The sequence below is a fragment of the Arachis hypogaea genome, chromosome 11 (genome assembly GCF_003086295.3).
Source record: "Arachis hypogaea cultivar Tifrunner chromosome 11, arahy.Tifrunner.gnm2.J5K5, whole genome shotgun sequence".
Classification (NCBI taxonomy): domain Eukaryota; kingdom Viridiplantae; phylum Streptophyta; class Magnoliopsida; order Fabales; family Fabaceae; genus Arachis; species Arachis hypogaea.
The window spans coordinates 115,167,340-115,184,919 of NC_092046.1; the positions used below are offsets into that span (position 1 = coordinate 115,167,340).

Here is a 17,580-nt window from a genome sequence, read left to right on the forward strand (position 1 = left end):
ATCTTTTTTAAGAGATATATGTCATTGATCCTCTCCGTCCAGAAAAACAACCCAAACAATTCTTGCTTTGATATATCACCTGGTAGCCTATCCACAAAAACGGTGAAAAATTCATGTTCCAACCAGAAAAATTCCTCTCGATTTCAAACCCTTGAATCCTTACCACATGGTATTTTTGTTCGTCAAAATAATATTTTAAATATATTTTTGATATTTATAATCTATTGCGTATATTTTTATTTACACAAATTCTTTTATGTATAATTGTATACTTTTTTGTCAATTTATTTTTAAATAAAAAAAAACCAGCGAAATTTTGCTTACTAAAAAAATTGAAAAGCAGCTCAAGTCCAAGAGTCAAATGCCGAGTATTGAGGGATCATCACTACTGCTCCTTCTTACCGACTCCACCAGGCACAGCAACACTGCGATACGACTTGAGAATGGAAACCCCAATCCCAACTCGACAGTTGTTCATTGACGGAGAATGGAAGCCCCCCATCCTCAGTAACAGAATTCCAATTATCAACCCTTCCACTCAGCAAGTCGTCGGTTAGTTACATACCCTTCTCTCTCTCTTTTCATTTCTATTTCGCGCTCTTTCTTTTCCTCAGATCCCTTTCTTTCTTGAATCTCAGGGGACATTCCAGCTGCCACCAAGGAGGATGTAGACGCCGCCGTCGCCGCCGCTAGAAGAGCACTCAACCGCAACAAAGGCAACGACTGGCCTTCTGCTTCCGGTGCTCACCGAGCCCGCTATCTCCGCGCCATCGCTGCCAAGGTCGTCGAGAGAAAGGATCACCTCGCTAAGCTTGAATCCCTTGATTGCGGAAAACCACTCGATGAAGCTGCCTGGGACATGGTACTTCAATTCTGCTTCAATTTCAGATGATTCTCTCTGATTGTTACTGTAATTCTCTTATTCACGCTTGATTTTATGTTAGGATGATGTTGCTGGTTGCTTCGAGTTCTACGCTGACCTTGCGGAGAAACTCGACGCTAAGCAGAAGGCACCCGTTTCTCTTCCCATGGAAACTTTCAAGAGTTATGTCCTCAAAGAACCCATTGGTGTTGTTGGATTAATCACCCCATGGTATTGACTTTTTCTTCTCTTTAAAATTTGCCTTATTAACTGGTGTTAGAATCTAGAAGTTAGTTTCTGTATAAGTGGCAATGAGTGATGAAAAAAAGAATAATAGTAGGATAGAAAGGTAGAAATTCAGTTGTTGTGTGTTGTTTTTCTGTTGTTCGTTCATTGTTGTCACCTCTCTCTGTTAGCAAAATTGCTATCTTGATGGCTAACTAGATATCATGTTTTAGGAACTATCCTCTGTTAATGGCTACATGGAAGGTTGCCCCTGCTCTGGCAGCTGGTTGTGCTGCGATATTGAAGCCTTCTGAATTGGCATCTGTGTATGTTTCTCAGCAGCTCTTGCAAAATCTTTGCTTCTTTTTGAGTTTTGGTTATTTTTGCTGAACTATATGGCTATGCTTTGCTTTATTTCAGGACATGTTTGGAGCTGGCTGACATATGCAAAGAAGTGGGCCTTCCTCCGGGTGTATTAAATATTCTCACTGGATTTGGCCCTGATGCTGGTGCTCCCTTAGCTTCCCACCCTGACGTAGACAAGGTTAGATTGCGTTTAGTTTTTGGTATATTTGGAATTATAAAGGGTTGCATCTTTTTCTGTCTCTTGTAAGTATCAAGACTCTACATCCATTTCGACAATTTTTCAAACAGATTGCCTTTACTGGAAGCTCTGCAACTGGAAGCAAGGTTATGACAGCTGCTGCACAATTAGTCAAGGTATTTCTAAGCACTATTATCTGGAAATTATATGCAGTTCATGTTATCCTTTGGATTTGATAGAATGAAACACACACAAGCAAACTCAATAAGTGATAGAAACCACTTTTGCTTCCTTCATAATCTCATTGTCCTTTCTTCATGTGTTCATGTAATATCCAAATTGTGGTTTTTTGGCAGCCTGTCTCACTAGAGCTTGGTGGAAAAAGCCCAATCATTGTTTTTGAGGATGTTGATCTTGACAAGGGTCAGTGCCTACTAAAGTTGGACAACCAATGCATCATTTAAAAAGGTTCTTATATAAAAGTCAATAGTTGTTAATTCTTTCCCGCTGATTTAAACAGCTGCTGAATGGACCCTCTTTGGTTGCTTCTGGACAAATGGTCAGATATGCAGTGCAACTTCCCGCCTTATTGTTCATGTAAGTTCAATAGATTTCGGTTGCCCACTCCTTCCATAATAATGAATGCATTTTCTAAAAGTTTGTAGTTTTCTTTCTTTTTATTTGTTTGTTTTTTGCATATATGAGAATAATCATACTATCAACATTAATTGTGGTTAGACATATCCAGACTGTTTGCAGAAACTGATAAACTTGGACATCGTTATTGTTTCAGGAAAGTATAGCAGCAAAATTTTTGGATACCCTTGTCAAATGGGCCAAAAACATCAAAATTTCAGATCCCTTTGAAGAAGGTTGCAGGCTAGGCCCGGTTGTTAGTGAAGGACAGGTATATTTGAATATGATAGAGAAGGAACCTTCTTCTGAACATTGTTTATATGTTCCTGTGATTTAGCTTTGCTTCTGGTTTTGTACTTCAAACATTTTATTGATCTTAACACTGTTTTCTTGAACAAAGATTTTGTTATGCAATATCTAATATTTCAATTTTATGGTTCAGTATGAAAAAATATTGAAGTTTATCTCAAATGCCAAGAGTGAGGGCGCAACCATTTTGACTGGTGGATCTCGTCCAGAGGTATGACCAAATGATTATACTTTCTTTGAAAGTGTGGTCAGTTATGTACTTCTGCAGCTGTCATGAAACTGATCCCCCCACCCCTTTCACAAATTTGATGGCAGCATCTAAAGAATGGATTTTTTATTGAACCAACCATTATAACGGATGTGACTACCTCCATGCAAATTTGGAAAGAAGAAGTATTTGGACCCGTGCTCTGTGTAAAAACATTTAGTACCGAGGAAGAGGCTCTTGATCTAGCACATGACACCATGTGAGTGGATGATATTTTGCAAACTGATATTAACTCGTTCATTGGCTTTTTTCTCCTCCTTTTTTAGTCTATTGATATTTGTGTTATGTATGCCTTGATATTTTACAGCTATGGGTTAGGAGCTGCTGTCATTTCAAATGACCTTGAAAGATGTGATCGTGTATCTAAGGTGAGACTGATCCTAGGTTATCATTGGAAACAAGGAAATAATTGGATTGTATCTTTAATTGAGTAACCTATCTTGGTTCAATGCAGGCGTTTAAGGCTGGAATTGTATGGATCAATTGCTCTCAACCATGTTTCACTCAAGCCCCATGGGGAGGCACGAAACGTAGTGGTTTTGGTCGCGAATTAGGAGAATGGTATGGTCCGTTTTTTTTTTTTTTTTTTTTTTGCAGAATTCTCCTTGCAATGCAATGGAGAGAACACGCTTCTAACTTGTATTAATGCCAAATCTGGATAAATAATTTATTAAGGAAATGTTAGTTGAGTATCTTTATTTATTTTCAGGGGACTTGACAACTACTTGAGCGTGAAGCAAGTTACTCAGTATATCTCTAATGATCCATGGGGCTGGTACCAGTCTCCTTCAAAGCTGTGATAAATAACCATATTGAGATGTGATGAATTGGTATTGGGAATCTGAGATCCGATAAGGTTAGGCAGTACCTCGTTATGTTTGGGAGTGATAGTGAGTGTAGGATGTCTATGTAGAACAGTGCTATTTGGCACTCGTTGGCTTTACTATATGTCTATTTGTATGCATATGGATATTGCGTGCTGAAACTTCATTCCCAATTTTACCTAAGAATAAAATAAAATGATTCTCATTATTATCGATGCCACTTATCTCGAGTTTGAGCTGTTGTATCGTTTCTGATATTTCTTAAAAAAAACCTTTGGGAAACGGAGGGTCATGAATTATGTAGTGACATAGGCTATTAATATAGCGTTATAAAAATGCTCCATGTATACAGATACGGCATTTGTATATTTTTTTTTGTTGATTTAAATAAACTAAAAAAAAAAATAGAATAGTTCCGTTTAAGATTATTCTTAAATTCCTCTCAAGGAGAAGGAAGCTCCACATGATGAAGTTGTAATATCATCGTCATTTTTGTCATGGTGTCTGCTACTGTGTTTCCATCTCTCATAATCAAATGAAAGTCAACACGCCAATTTCAATGCATGATATCCCTTATTTTGAGCATCAACAGATCAATAAACTCAAAACCATTTTGGTAATTAGTAACAAGATTAAACGCTTTCACACAATCCATTTTACAAATAACATCTCGCTGATCCACATCTTAAGCTAAGATATATACTCTCCAAATAGCAAACAATTCCCCTTGAAGAATACTTACTCTCAATCATTCCCAAACATCCCTTTGCCAACTCTCATTACAATCTCTAATAACACAAGCAAAACTAACACTTTCACCCGAATCAGGATAACTAGCATCACAATTAATCTTGAAAATACCAATGGATGGGGATTCCGAAAACCATTTAGAGTAGAGGGAAGGGATGTACGTTGTAATTTAGAAGTATTCCTAAACTTCATTTCTGAAGCTAATGCCTGACAAATAACTTTTTTTGGAGGCCAAGTCTCATGAGAATTAAAGATGTCATTATTCCTTACTCGCTATATCCACCAAAGTCCCGAAAAGAACCTGAACGGATGCTCTCTTCTATGATACAAGAACCAGTTCTTCAAATCCAAAGGATGACAAGAAATATCCAACCTATGCCATACAAGCTGAGCTTTTGGACAATCTCGAAAATAATGTAAAACCGATTCCTGGCTAGAAAGACATCTTGGGTACCTATCCGATGACGACATACCTCTTCTGAAGCAAAAATTTGTAGTAGAAAGAGCCTCTTTAAGACACAGCCAAGCTAAACACTTGTGCTTTTTTGGAACAAGTTGGCGCCAAAGCCAAAGCTGATTCTCCTGATCCTCCCAACCAAACAGCTGCTTACACAACCACAAGTAACCATTGCGTGAATTATAGACTTTGGCGGCAGACCCAGACCAATACCAACCCACTTCTGGGTCTGGTTGAACATCTTGATTGCAAAAAAGAATATTACCTTTCAGATTTTGAGATAAAGGAGATTAAAGAGTATCTAAATGCCACCTATCAACCGACCAGATATCCTGTATCCAGAAGTTCAAATCAGAAATGTGACATAATCCATCTCATTAGATAACTGCCCTTTCTCCTCCAGCTAGAAAACCAAAAATTCTGGTTCAAATTCCCAATACACCAAGCAAATCCATCTTTTAACACTTTCCAAGTCTTGCAAAGACTCCTCCAAATGGGAGAGCCCTTATTCTTAGGACAACCAAAACAGTCATATAGAGATTATCGGTATTTGGCATCCAACAACTGGACCCATAACTTGTCTAGCTACTAGAAAAAAAAGTCCAAACTAGCTTCCTAAGAAGAGCAATATTCACACAATAAAGATCTCTAATCTCCAAACCTCCATGTTTTTTTAGAGTAACCAATACCTTCCAACTAACAAGATGCAATCCTCTTCCATCAACTTGTACTTTCCAAAGAAAATTCTTCATCATAGACTCCAATTTACTAATGATTCATTTGAAAAAAATAGATACCTGCATCTGGCACGTGGGAATAGCAGCTGCAACGGAATTAACCAAGCAAAGTCTACCAGCCCGATTGAGTAAACTCCATTTCCAGCTTGCTAGTCTACCTTGAATCTTATCCAGGACATTATTGAAAGCTGAACGGGTCACCCTAGAATGGTTAAAGGTAACCCCAAAATACTTGCCCAAGTCCTAGACAAATCTGATAGAGGACACCCCAGTGAAAACCTTTTACCTTGTTGCAAAGACATTCTTAGAGCAAAGTGCTTTAAACTTCTCCACATTAATCTTCATCCCAGATGCTTTGCAAAAAGTCTCTAAAACCAACATCACATTTTGCACTTGTCTCTTTGTAACTTTACAGAATAAAAGCAAGTCATCCACAAATATTAAGTGGGATATTCTTGGTCCGCCTCTAGAAACAGCAACCGGCTCCTACAAGCCCAAATCAACCTGATGACTAATAAAGCATGCCAATCTCTCCGTACAAAACACAAAAAGATAGGGTGACATAGGGTCTCCTTGTCTAAGACCCCGGCTAGGAGTAAAGCCATTCAGACGATTTCCATTCCAAAGAATAGATAAAGAAGAAGTAGTGACACAATTCATAATCAAATTAATTGTAGGATTGGAAAAACCAAAGCTCTTAAGAGTATGGGCTAAAAACCTCCAGTCAACTCTGTCATAAGCTTTCTCCATATCAATCTTAAAGGCCAGTGTGCCTTTCTTTGATTTAGTCTTCTTCATAAAGTAGAGGACCTCTTGAGCAATAATGATGTTGTCAGGAGTTCCTCGTCCCAGAATAAATCCTCCTTGAAGCGGGCCAACAATCTCTACAAGATGAGGACGGAGCCTATTAACAAGGACTTTTGTGATGATCTTGTAAACTACATTGCAGAGACTAATCGGCCTAAAATCTTTCATAGGTACCGGCGATTCAACCTTTGGAATAAGAACTAGTAAAGTTTCCATCATTCTCGGATCAAGAGAAACACCGGAGAATGCCTGCTTAACCATCTTCCAAGCATCAAGACCAATGATCTCCCAATATTCCTTGAAGAAGAAAGCTTGAAACCCATCAGGATCCAGAGCTTTAAAAGTGTTCATGTGAAAAACAGCTGTTCTGACTTCCTCCATAGTAATTGGTGTCGTAAGATCATTGCTAGCTTCCTCATTCTGAGAAGGAAGAGGCACAACACCAAGGCAACCCAAATCAACATCATTCAAACGAAAGAATAAACTTTTATAGAAAGACTCTATTTCTCGACCCAGAACTTCCGGATCAGTTTCCCACACTCCACCCTTGAGAAAAAGGCCATGATGAATCTTATTATGCTTCCTTCGCACAAGAGTTTGAACATGAAAGAATCTTGTATTTCTATCCCTGAACCTTACCCACTGCTTTCTGGACTTTTAAAACCATAAGAGCTCTTCTTGTACTAGTGAATTATTATAATCATCAAGCAACTGTTGCTCTTTCTAACGCAAATAAATACTATCCACCACTTCCAAACGCTTCTGTAAATAATTAATATGCTGCTCTAATTCACATTTCTTAACAAAAATATTACCAAACACCTTCGAGTTAAACTCTAATGAATTCTTCTGCACTTTCGAAAGTTTGTCATGAATTCCTCTATTACTAGACCACCATGACTGATTCACAATATCCTTATACCCGGGATGAGTAGTCCAAGCAGCAACAAATCGGAAAGGTCAATTCCCTTTAGGCTAAGGACGACCTTTACAATGCACCAGAATAGGGCAATGATCAGACTAAAGCCTATTTAAAACTTCTGCATAAGCTTCTGGAAAGATAGATAACCAACTACTATTTATACAGACTCGATCAAACTTTTTTGCCACGTCAACATAATTTTTCACCCTCATGTACTAAGAAAACTGTCTCCCAATAGTCTTCAAATCAAACAAACCACTATCCCCTAATGAAGTAGCAAACTTGTCTACTCTTTGATGAGAAAATTGACAGCCCTTAGATTCATGAGAAAATATGGCTTCATCAAAATCAGCAAGAACAATCCATGGTCCTTGAAAAATCATGGATTGTGCAACAAGATAATCCCAAAGGAGAACATTTTTATTAAATTGAGGGCTACCATAAATACCACTACACCTCCAAATTGAATTATTAGATTGAACCTCAACAATAACACCTTAATCAAAAGCATCAATGACTAGGGATGACAAAACGGGTTGAACCCGTCAGGCCGATCCGCTGAACCTGCTAAAAAGGCGGGTCAGGCTAAAATTTGGAGCCCGCCAAATTAAAAAAATCTGCCAAACCCGCACAGCCAAATTAGCGGGTTTTGGCAGGGTGGGACGATCCGCCAGGCCGGCCGAAAATTTTTATTTTTTATTTTTTATTAAATAAAAGAGTGATTACTATTATAAAATTAATAATTATAGAATTTTCAAACACTTTTTTTGTTTTTGTTTTTATTCTTCTTTTAGTTATTAACTTTATTTATTTTATTTTACAATTTTGTATATTTGCTCAAATTGTGTGACTTATTTTTTAAAGTAAAGATGGTTCTATCGACAAATATTATTTTGAACAATTTTATTGAAGTTAAAAATTAAAAAAAAAAAGATAATGAAAAATTATATTATAATTTGACTATTTTTATTTGTATTTGATTTTTTAATTATTTTTTTTGATTAATTTTAATTAATTTTATTTTTCAAAAAAAAAAAAAGAGTCAAGCGGGCTAGTCCACCGACCCGCCAATCCACCATAAAGTGGGGCGAGCTAGTATTTTAAACTCATCTTAATTGGTGGGACAGGCCAGCCCACCCTATTTATGGGACGGGTCTAGGTGGGGCAGATTGGGACAGATCGGCCGGTCCACCTCTATCAATGACCTTACAACAAATACCCTACTTAGAGGATAGAACATTTGTGTATATTTGTGTATATATTATGTGTCATTATATATATTTTTTAATAATTAATAATTAAAATAATTAATTTTCTTCATAAATATTAAATACATATTCTTATATAATAATTGATTTGTAATTGATTTTTGTGTAATATAATATATTTAATAACATTAATACTTAAGAATTTAATTATGTGCATTAAAACTGCGTAAATCCTAGTCTATTAAAAAGGAAAAAAATAAAATAATAACAGAAAAAATTAAGATAATTAAGGAGGATGAATCCAAATTGAATTAGATCGGATATGACCAAAATCTCGATTCGATCCATATTAAAATCATTGAATCAGATCCAATATTATTGACTTTTAAGTTTAGATTCGATCCGAGCTGCACATTTGCATATTAAATTGGATGTAAACTTTTAAAAAAAAAAAAAAATTACAAATACAGAATACCAAAAAATTTGCAATACATTTTTAGGGATGAACTGATTTTAAACATTTGATTTTTTTGTTTCTTCATAAATTATCGAAGAAATCAGAGCACATAGCTTTTCCCTCTCAGTTAAAAATCTGTGAATGTGACAAAGAATCTGAAAAAAATACTGCCTAACTAAAAACATCACGATTGAAAAATCCGTAACTGGTAACTTTAGGCTGTTGCATGGAGAACATGCAACCAACAATGGACGGCTATACACAGTTTGACTTGGTCATAATTACTAATAAGGTTATTAAATCTGCATTGGATTCTTCCCAACAACTTCTGAATACCACGATTTCCATGCTTCCATGTAATGGGAGAATAGTTCTCTTAAAGCTGCATCAAAACCCATCATCAGACACTATATATATCAATCAAACAGTTTATATTTGATGAGTTATACAACGAATGGAAGAAATATTCGTTACCTTGGTTTTGGTATTGTGGACGATGTTTAATTGCTAGACTGTCCCAATCATGAACCTTCTTCACACTATTATTCTCGGGTGTTCCAACTTTGGGCACATAAGAAGGTGCAAAAGGACCAAACTGAAAACCCTTTGAAGCTTGTTGAAAACTATTTGCTTGACCTATGCCACTACCATTGTCCAATTTTTTGAGCTTCTTAGAGGCAAAGTCCCCTAATTCCACTATGTTCCTCTCAAAACTGATGTTTGTGACATCAGTTCCAAACGCTCTTTTCCTAGACTCGTTTGGATTTGAACAATTTTGAATGGACTCGTTAGGTGCCTTCCCTCTCAAACCCAGCCACCTGAATGCTGGTTTTCTTGTATCTGTGGTGTGGGTCTGTATTCAATTCATACACGTGTATTCATTATTAATAAATAATAAGATATATAAACCCTAATTAGATCTATCCCATTAAAATCATAGTATATAACCTACTACAGTACTACAAGATCATGGTAAACCCAAAATTTTCAGCAAATAACTAAATAATAAAGAAACTGTAACAATAATCACCTTCTCGATAAGGTTCATGGAGGACAACACATTTGCAATATCATATAGGCGTCTTACTTTTGCTGTAAAGACAAAAAAGGAAGTATAAGTGAAGGATAGTGGTTATTAATTGTTATTTGGAAATAGATTCTCTAGACTCTCACCTTAATTGAAAATTTGAAATCATGTATATAAGTAAATCTAACCTAATGTAGTTTTACTATATATAATCAAACAAAGGTAAAAATTTATATGTAATTATGTTCATGCAAAGTTAATAGTTGGTGAGCATTATATGACTTAAAAGATTTGACTAAATTATTATCTAATAATTTTTATTATTAACTTCACATGAAAAAAACTATACGTAAATTTTTACTATTAACTAATTATGCAAAAATCAACATGCAAAATAAACAGAATGTGATGTATGGTTCAGTGAGTTTTATGGATGAAACAATTTTTTGGATTAAAGTTATCTTGACGATGATACTATATTATGCATTAATCCTAATTAATCCTAAGATATAATCTAAATACACTATTACATCCAATCATATATCAGTATTTTGGTAAAATTGTTTGATTTTATTATATAGTAAGTCTTATGAAAATAATAAGATATAGTTAATCATTATTAATTATTTATTAGTTATGTATATTTGTATAGAACATTTTATAATATCAACAATGTATTTAAATTAAACTTGGTCCCATTTGTCAAATATAAAAAACAGTAGCTTAAGTAGATGGTAGTATACAAACGACTTACTTCTCATTAATGATGAACTGTGGCCATCTCCAAGCAACAAATTCGCAGCCTCGTCAAGGGAGATCATTTCTATCTGTAGGGTGACGAATCGATCGATTTTTAATTATATAAAATAAAGATTAATAATTCAAATTAGAATATTTCAGAAACTTTTGGAAACCCTTACATTAGAGCAAACAAATAGCTTTACAAAGTTCTGAGTAAGCAGCGCCAGAGATTTTTCCCTTCGATTATCTGCAAATACAATGCACATGTAATCTTCAGAATATATCAATTAAACATCGTATTTTTTTTTGGGTGTCTAATTAAACATCGTATATTCACATTGGGTACTCTTTTTTTTTTTTTTTTGTTCTTTACATTTGAAAGTTATTGCATTCTTTTGAGCTGTTTAACTAGCAAGACTTACGAGCATGAATTATAACCTGAAATCAATCAAATGGGAACGTTTCCAAGATTCAAACAATTTGATAAACCTATGTAGTTTTAATTTTATGAAGAGTCCATATCAACATTTTTATTCTTAATCACTGACCATTGAAGATAAACATCGGCTAATGAATTTGCTTAATTTTCTTTGAAAAAAACATGAAAAAGGAAAGAAAGAAAAATTACCGTTTTTGAGAGATTTGGAAAGTGTTGTAGAATTTGAATTTGAATTGGAATTGGACTTGTCATTTTGACTCCCGGTCCCAGTATTAGAAAATGCTTCTTCATCATCCTCGTCATCAGACCCCTACAACGTACGGTTAGTTAGGTTAATTTCAATTTCCCGCTCTTAGTTAACCTAGTCGCGCTTTTTCAAAAATAATAAATAAATAAAAATTCAAATTAAAACCGAAAAAAGGAGGCGAATCCCGAGATCGTAAACTCCACTCACTTTTAGGTTGTCATTTCCGCCTTCAAAAGCATATGTATTCTCCCGTAATCCCTCTTCCTATTCAATGGAAAATGTATAATAATTGTTTAATACTAATAATATAATTTAGAATCGAATAAAAAGATTAAGATCTGAGAATATGAAATTAAGATCGGTTACCTTGAGTTCATGAAAAGCTCCAGGAATTGCTCCAAAGCCTTTCCATGTATATTGATTTTTGGCCTTTCTTGCAAGCACCTACTTCATCATACAAAACAAATCAAATTCAAACACTAAATACGAAACAACTAACAAAACTTATTCAGAAAAAAAGAAAATTCGAAAACTGACCCCGATGCTCTCGAGAATATTGACGATATCATAGATCCGTCTTCTCTCAACACCTGAAACAATGATCAAATTGTTGTTTAACCTTTTTTGTCGGCTTCAATGTTGTTGGATCTGTTTAAAAACAGAGAGTAATATTAACATTGTGAGTGGCGGCGGCGCACCTAATCGGGCGGCGGCATCGTCGAGGCCGATGAATTGGACGTCATGTCTATTATACAAGCTCAGGAAACTGCAGGATTAGAGTTAATTAAGTGAATGAAGATATTGATTTGGTGTTAATAATAATTAATTAATTAACTAAATTAAAAGTGAACGAGAGGGAGGTTAATTACTTAGTGCATAGGAGACCGAGGGCCTTTTGCTTGCGAGATTGGGGAACAGGGTGCCTTGAACTGGAAGCAGATGATGCCATCTCAGAAAATTGGAGGGAACTCAACAACGATAGAGAAAGAAAGAGAGCAAATTTGAATAGCGTACTCAGAGACTGAGGAAGGTATATAAAAAATTTAAGAGAGAGAAAGAGAGGACCGTTAATAAATGGCACTGTAGGTTAGGAGGGATTAAATGGCGGGGGAACGTAATTTTGAAATTTTTTGCACAGCCGAGCCTTTTGATCTTGGTGGAGGGATTTGAACTTATTTGTTTTTTTTTTTTGTAAACATCTACTAAAATAATATATTGTTGAAATAAACAACGCTATAGGATTCGAACGATAAAAAAAAGTACTAAACACTTAAAAATTAACAAAAATAATTAAATATTAAATATGTGAATAAACATCCAAATACGTTTCCAAACAAATATTTATTTTCTAAAATTTTTTTAAAATTATTCACGTTGAATAAGTTGGTGAATCTTTTGATTTCAATTAAATTTTTAACAATCATACTAAATGTACATAAAAGATTAGTTATTTATGTAAATTATATATTAAATATAAAATATATTAAAAATAAATTAAACAATACATATAATTTTATATATAAATAATTAAATATATTATAGATGATTTAGTAAATGATTTTTTGTGTATATAAATTTTTTATTTTAATATATATTAGATAAATAAATTCCTAACAAATTTTATTACAAGACAATTAGACTTTAAAATATATCTTTTCCTAAGATAAATTAGGGTGTATTTTACAAATATGTTAAAGAGGATAAGAGTACGTTTAAGTTTTTTGAACGCTATTTTAGTTGTTTGTTAACCTTTTTTTTTTTAACACTCAACGTAGAAATAATTTTGTATCCTAAAAGCGCATTCACCTTAAAGTAAGAATTGTGACTTTTGCGTTCACCGAAATATGTTTGCTGGTTTGAGGTTTCATAAGAATTCAGATTTGTTTCAAGTCATTTCAAATATTTTAATTTTTTAATCATTTTTAGTATTTTTTTATATTTTAATTTTTTATTTTTTTATTAAATTTTTTATTATAATTTTGTTATAATATGAATTATTAATTTTTTAAAAAGGACAAAGTAAATAAAAAACTGATCATACACATAACAATAGAGTCATAAATAATAAAATTTTACGGTCCAAAATAATACTAAATAAAAAAAATACTGAGAATACTAAAAAAGTTATAAAATATTTTTTTGTTTGACATTGTAAAATATTTATCATTGTAATTCCTGTACACTGTTTATTATTTCAATTTTTTAAAATATGTATTATTGTTCTTATTTAAAATAATAAATTAAATAAATAATTAACCATAAATAATAATAAAAACATAACAGGTAAAAAGTTAGAATTTAAAAAAGTATAAAAATAAAATTATTAAAAATACTTAAAAAAATATTAAAATATATTATTTTATATGTTATTTTTAATTTAATAAATAAATATTAATTTTTATTATAAAAATACTTAAAAATTATCAATTTTTATATGTTATTTTTAATTTAATAATAAAATATTAATTTTAATTATAATAATAAAAAATTATAACATACTAAAATAGAGTATTATAAAAAAATATTATATAAAAAATATACTAAAAGAAGTATATAAAAAGATTAAATATACTTTAAAAATAATATTATAATTTAATATTGTATATTTTAGTAATTAACTAATATCTATCTAAAAGTTATTTTAATTAATATTATCCAAACAATATTCATTTTATTAAAATTAATTTTAGTATAGAATTATCAAATATAAATTATGTTGACTAATACGCACTTCTATTCAAAATCAATTCTATAAAAAATCACTTTCATTTAAATTTGAGTTTGACAAACGCCAATTTAAACAGACACTTAATCTCATTAAAAAAATAAAAGAACCAATATATCCCACAAGAGCAATTCTTAAAAATTTTTACAAAATAAAAATTTGTTAAGAATCAAGGGTTTGACCTAAATTTCTTAAAGATCAATTTCAATGTTTATTCTAAATATATATTTAAAAAAAAAAGTTTAAATATTATATTTTGATACGATTTTTAAAAGTATTATTAAAAAAATATTTTTATTCTTATATTTTGGTCATTTTATACCATGTGAATTTTTCTGAATGACCAAAATTTTTTTTATTTATTTATTTTGCGTGTATCTTCTACTAAATAGTTATTTTGATACTTTTAGAAAAATGTGGACCAAATGAAAAAGTTATTTATTAAAAAATTTAATTTTTGATGCACCAGTTAAAATGGTTTCACACATATATCTACTTATGTAATATCTCATTAATAAAAAAATTATTTTTTATATTAACTGTAATAATAATCATTAAAAAAAATAGACATGATTGAATAACTATGTAAAATATTTTATACTTTTAATGTATCAAAATTAAATTCTTCGTTAAATACAAATACCTATAAAAAAATTACTTTGTATATTTGATAATTATTTTTTGGGTTAAGTACGATTTTGGTCCCTAAGGTAGGGGTTGAAAATTTATTTCGTCTCCTGCCTTTTTTTAACTACAAAATGGTCCCGAATGTTTAATTAAGTTTTAACATTGTGTTTCGAACGAAAATACCCTTCTCCCTTCTTCCCAAAATCAACAGAAGCTGAACAGAAGCCCAAGTTGAACCAGAACCCACCACCACCACCACCGCCACCACCACCACCATTATCATCATGATCATCATCATCATTATCAGAACTTTTTTAAAATCCACCAAAATTAACCAAAAGTAGAACAGAAGCCCAAACTAAACCAAAATCCACCACCACCACCACCATTATCATTATGGTCATCATCATCATCATCATCAGAAGAAGAAGAACAATGGATAATGGAATCATAAGAAGAAATATAAGAAGGAGAAGAACAACAACAATGATAACGGAATCATAAAAAGAACAACAAAACTCAGAAGCCACCACCACCACCCCCACCCAGAACTCAGAAAATCGAAACTCAAAAAATCAGAACAATTAAAACTCAGAACTATCAACAAAACTCAAAACTAAATTTCTTCCCCTTTTAATAACAAAACACAGATCCAATTACAATAATAAAAAATCTCCAAATTCATTTTCAATTACAAGAACAAAAAATTCATAAATATAATTACCAAAACAAACGACGAGACGAGGTGCGACGGCGAGGAAGAGGTGCGGCGAGACGAGGTGCGACGGCGAGGAGGAGGTGCGGAGAGACGAGAGCGACTGCGAGGCGACGATGACGGCGAGGGTGAGGCGATGACGTCGGCGAGGGCGAGGAGGAGGAGCAAAAATGGCTCGTGGCACGCAATGTCCACCCTCACGTTGAGATCTAGTGGCGAGGACTGAATGAGGAGGAGCAGGAGCGGCGGCGGCGAAGAGCGGCAGCGGCAGCGGCGAGGAGTGGTGGCGATGACCCTTCCCCTTCCCCTTCCCTTCCCTTCCCCTTCTTCTCCCTGAACCAAAACCCAACCGCCCTCCAGTTGATACCCTCCTCCATTTCCCTTAACTCGTGTTTCTTTTCTTTTTTTTTTTTTAAAAAAATTGTTAAGGGTATTTTTGAAATAAAAATAAAAAATTTGGTAAAAAGGACGATTCTAAAATTAAGTTAAATCTTTGGGACCGTTTTGTAGCGAAAAATAAGCTAAGGACGAAATAAATTTTCAACCCCTATCTTAGAGACTAAAATCGTACTTAACCCTAATTGAAAATGAATTTGGAGATTTTTTTATTATTTTAATTGCATCTGTGTTTTGTTAATAAAAGGGAAAGAATTTTAGTTTTGAGTTTTGTTGGTGGTTCTGAGTTTTGATTGTTCTGATTTTTTGAGTTCCAATTTTCTGAGTTCTAGGTGCAGGTGGTGGTGGTGGGTTCTGAGTTTTGTTGTTCTTCTTATGATTCCGTTATCATTGTTCTTCTTCTTCTTCTTCTTATATTTCTTCTTATGATTCCATTATCCATTGTTCTCCTAATAATGATGATGATGACCATGATGATTGGTGCGGAATTTATAACCCACTAACTTACCGGCAAGTGCATCGGGTCGTACCAAGTAATACCTTACGTGAGTAAGGGTCGATCCCACGAGGATTGATGGATTAAGCAACAATAGCGTTTGATAGGATTAGTTAGACAAATAGAAAATAGTGTTGAGAGTTCAAAGACATTAAATAATAGCAAAAATATTAAAGATAGACAGATAAATAAGTTGGGAATAAAATATGGAGAAAACAGTTAAGGCTTCAGAGTTATCTATTTTCTGGATTGACTTTTCTTATTAACTAATTTTAATCATGTAAGATTTAATTCATGGCAAACTATTTGTGACTAGACCCTAATTCCTTAGACCTTCCTAGTCTCCTCTAAAATTCATCAACTGCCAATTCCTTGGTCAATCAATTCCAATTAGAGGGTAATGATCGAATTCTAGTTTATATGCCACAAGAATCCTAATTATCTAAAAATAAAGGGATTATATGTCACGTATCCCGTTAAATACAAACAATTAGAAATTCAGGATAATATGTTTTCAAGCTATTGTTCAAGTAAAGAGCTTTTCCAAGTTATACAAGAACTCAATTAGAACATGGGTCATACTTCCGTTCCACCCAAATTCATAAAATGAAGAACGAAAACAATTATTGAAATATAAAACAAAACATGAATTAAAATAGAAAAATAATATTATCAATCCATACAATAGACAGAGCTCCTAATCTTAACAATGGAAGATTAGTTGCTCATGGAATATGGAATGTAAATTTGTATGGAATAATGTTGTGGAATATTGTGCTGGAACCACCCTGTTGGGATCCCTTTTATAACTAATCCTAATAATTTAAAAATCAAAATTCTAAAATTAAAATTAAAATAATATCTTTTCCTAAAATAAGATTTGAATTTAAATTCGAATTAATTAACAAGTCTTCAGCTGATGGGTGGAGACCACTTGATTTGTCCATTCTACAGCTTCTAATCTGTGATTTCTGGGCTAAGAACTGGGTCAAAACAACCCAGAAATCGCCCCAGTATTTTTCTACATTTTCTACACGTGGCGCATGTCACGCGTACGCGTCGGTCACGCGCACGCGTCGATGGTCTTTTTTCGCGAGTCACGCGGACGCGTCGGTCACGCGGACGCGTCACTGAGCAAATCTTCAAATCACGCAAACGCGT

The 17,580-nt window shown here is 33.3% G+C and overlaps 2 protein-coding genes across 2 annotated transcripts; one reads left to right on the forward strand and one right to left on the reverse strand.

Moving 5' to 3' along the window:
- Positions 1-294: 294 nt before the first annotated feature.
- On the forward strand, positions 295-3,876 carry LOC112722399 (aminoaldehyde dehydrogenase 2, peroxisomal). Its single transcript, XM_025773409.2, has 14 exons — positions 295-552; positions 639-862; positions 945-1,093; positions 1,321-1,413; positions 1,508-1,631; positions 1,742-1,807; positions 1,988-2,054; positions 2,152-2,228; positions 2,425-2,538; positions 2,710-2,787; positions 2,892-3,043; positions 3,152-3,212; positions 3,299-3,405; positions 3,554-3,876. The coding sequence occupies exons 1-14, from the start codon at positions 444-446 to the stop codon at positions 3,642-3,644; spliced, it is 1,512 nt and encodes a 503-aa protein (XP_025629194.1). The 5' UTR covers positions 295-443; the 3' UTR covers positions 3,645-3,876.
- Positions 3,877-9,021: 5,145 nt separating this feature from the next.
- LOC112722400 (E2F transcription factor-like E2FE) lies at positions 9,022-12,497 on the reverse strand. The gene is made up of 11 exons (XM_025773410.2): positions 12,330-12,497; positions 12,159-12,226; positions 11,998-12,050; positions 11,827-11,904; positions 11,668-11,724; positions 11,403-11,523; positions 10,954-11,021; positions 10,788-10,860; positions 10,037-10,098; positions 9,481-9,859; positions 9,022-9,388 (listed from the first exon to the last, which is right to left on the reverse strand). Exons 1-11 carry the CDS (start codon positions 12,407-12,409, stop codon positions 9,303-9,305), a joined length of 1,125 nt encoding a protein of 374 aa, XP_025629195.1. The 5' UTR covers positions 12,410-12,497; the 3' UTR covers positions 9,022-9,302.
- Positions 12,498-17,580: the final 5,083 nt, after the last annotated feature.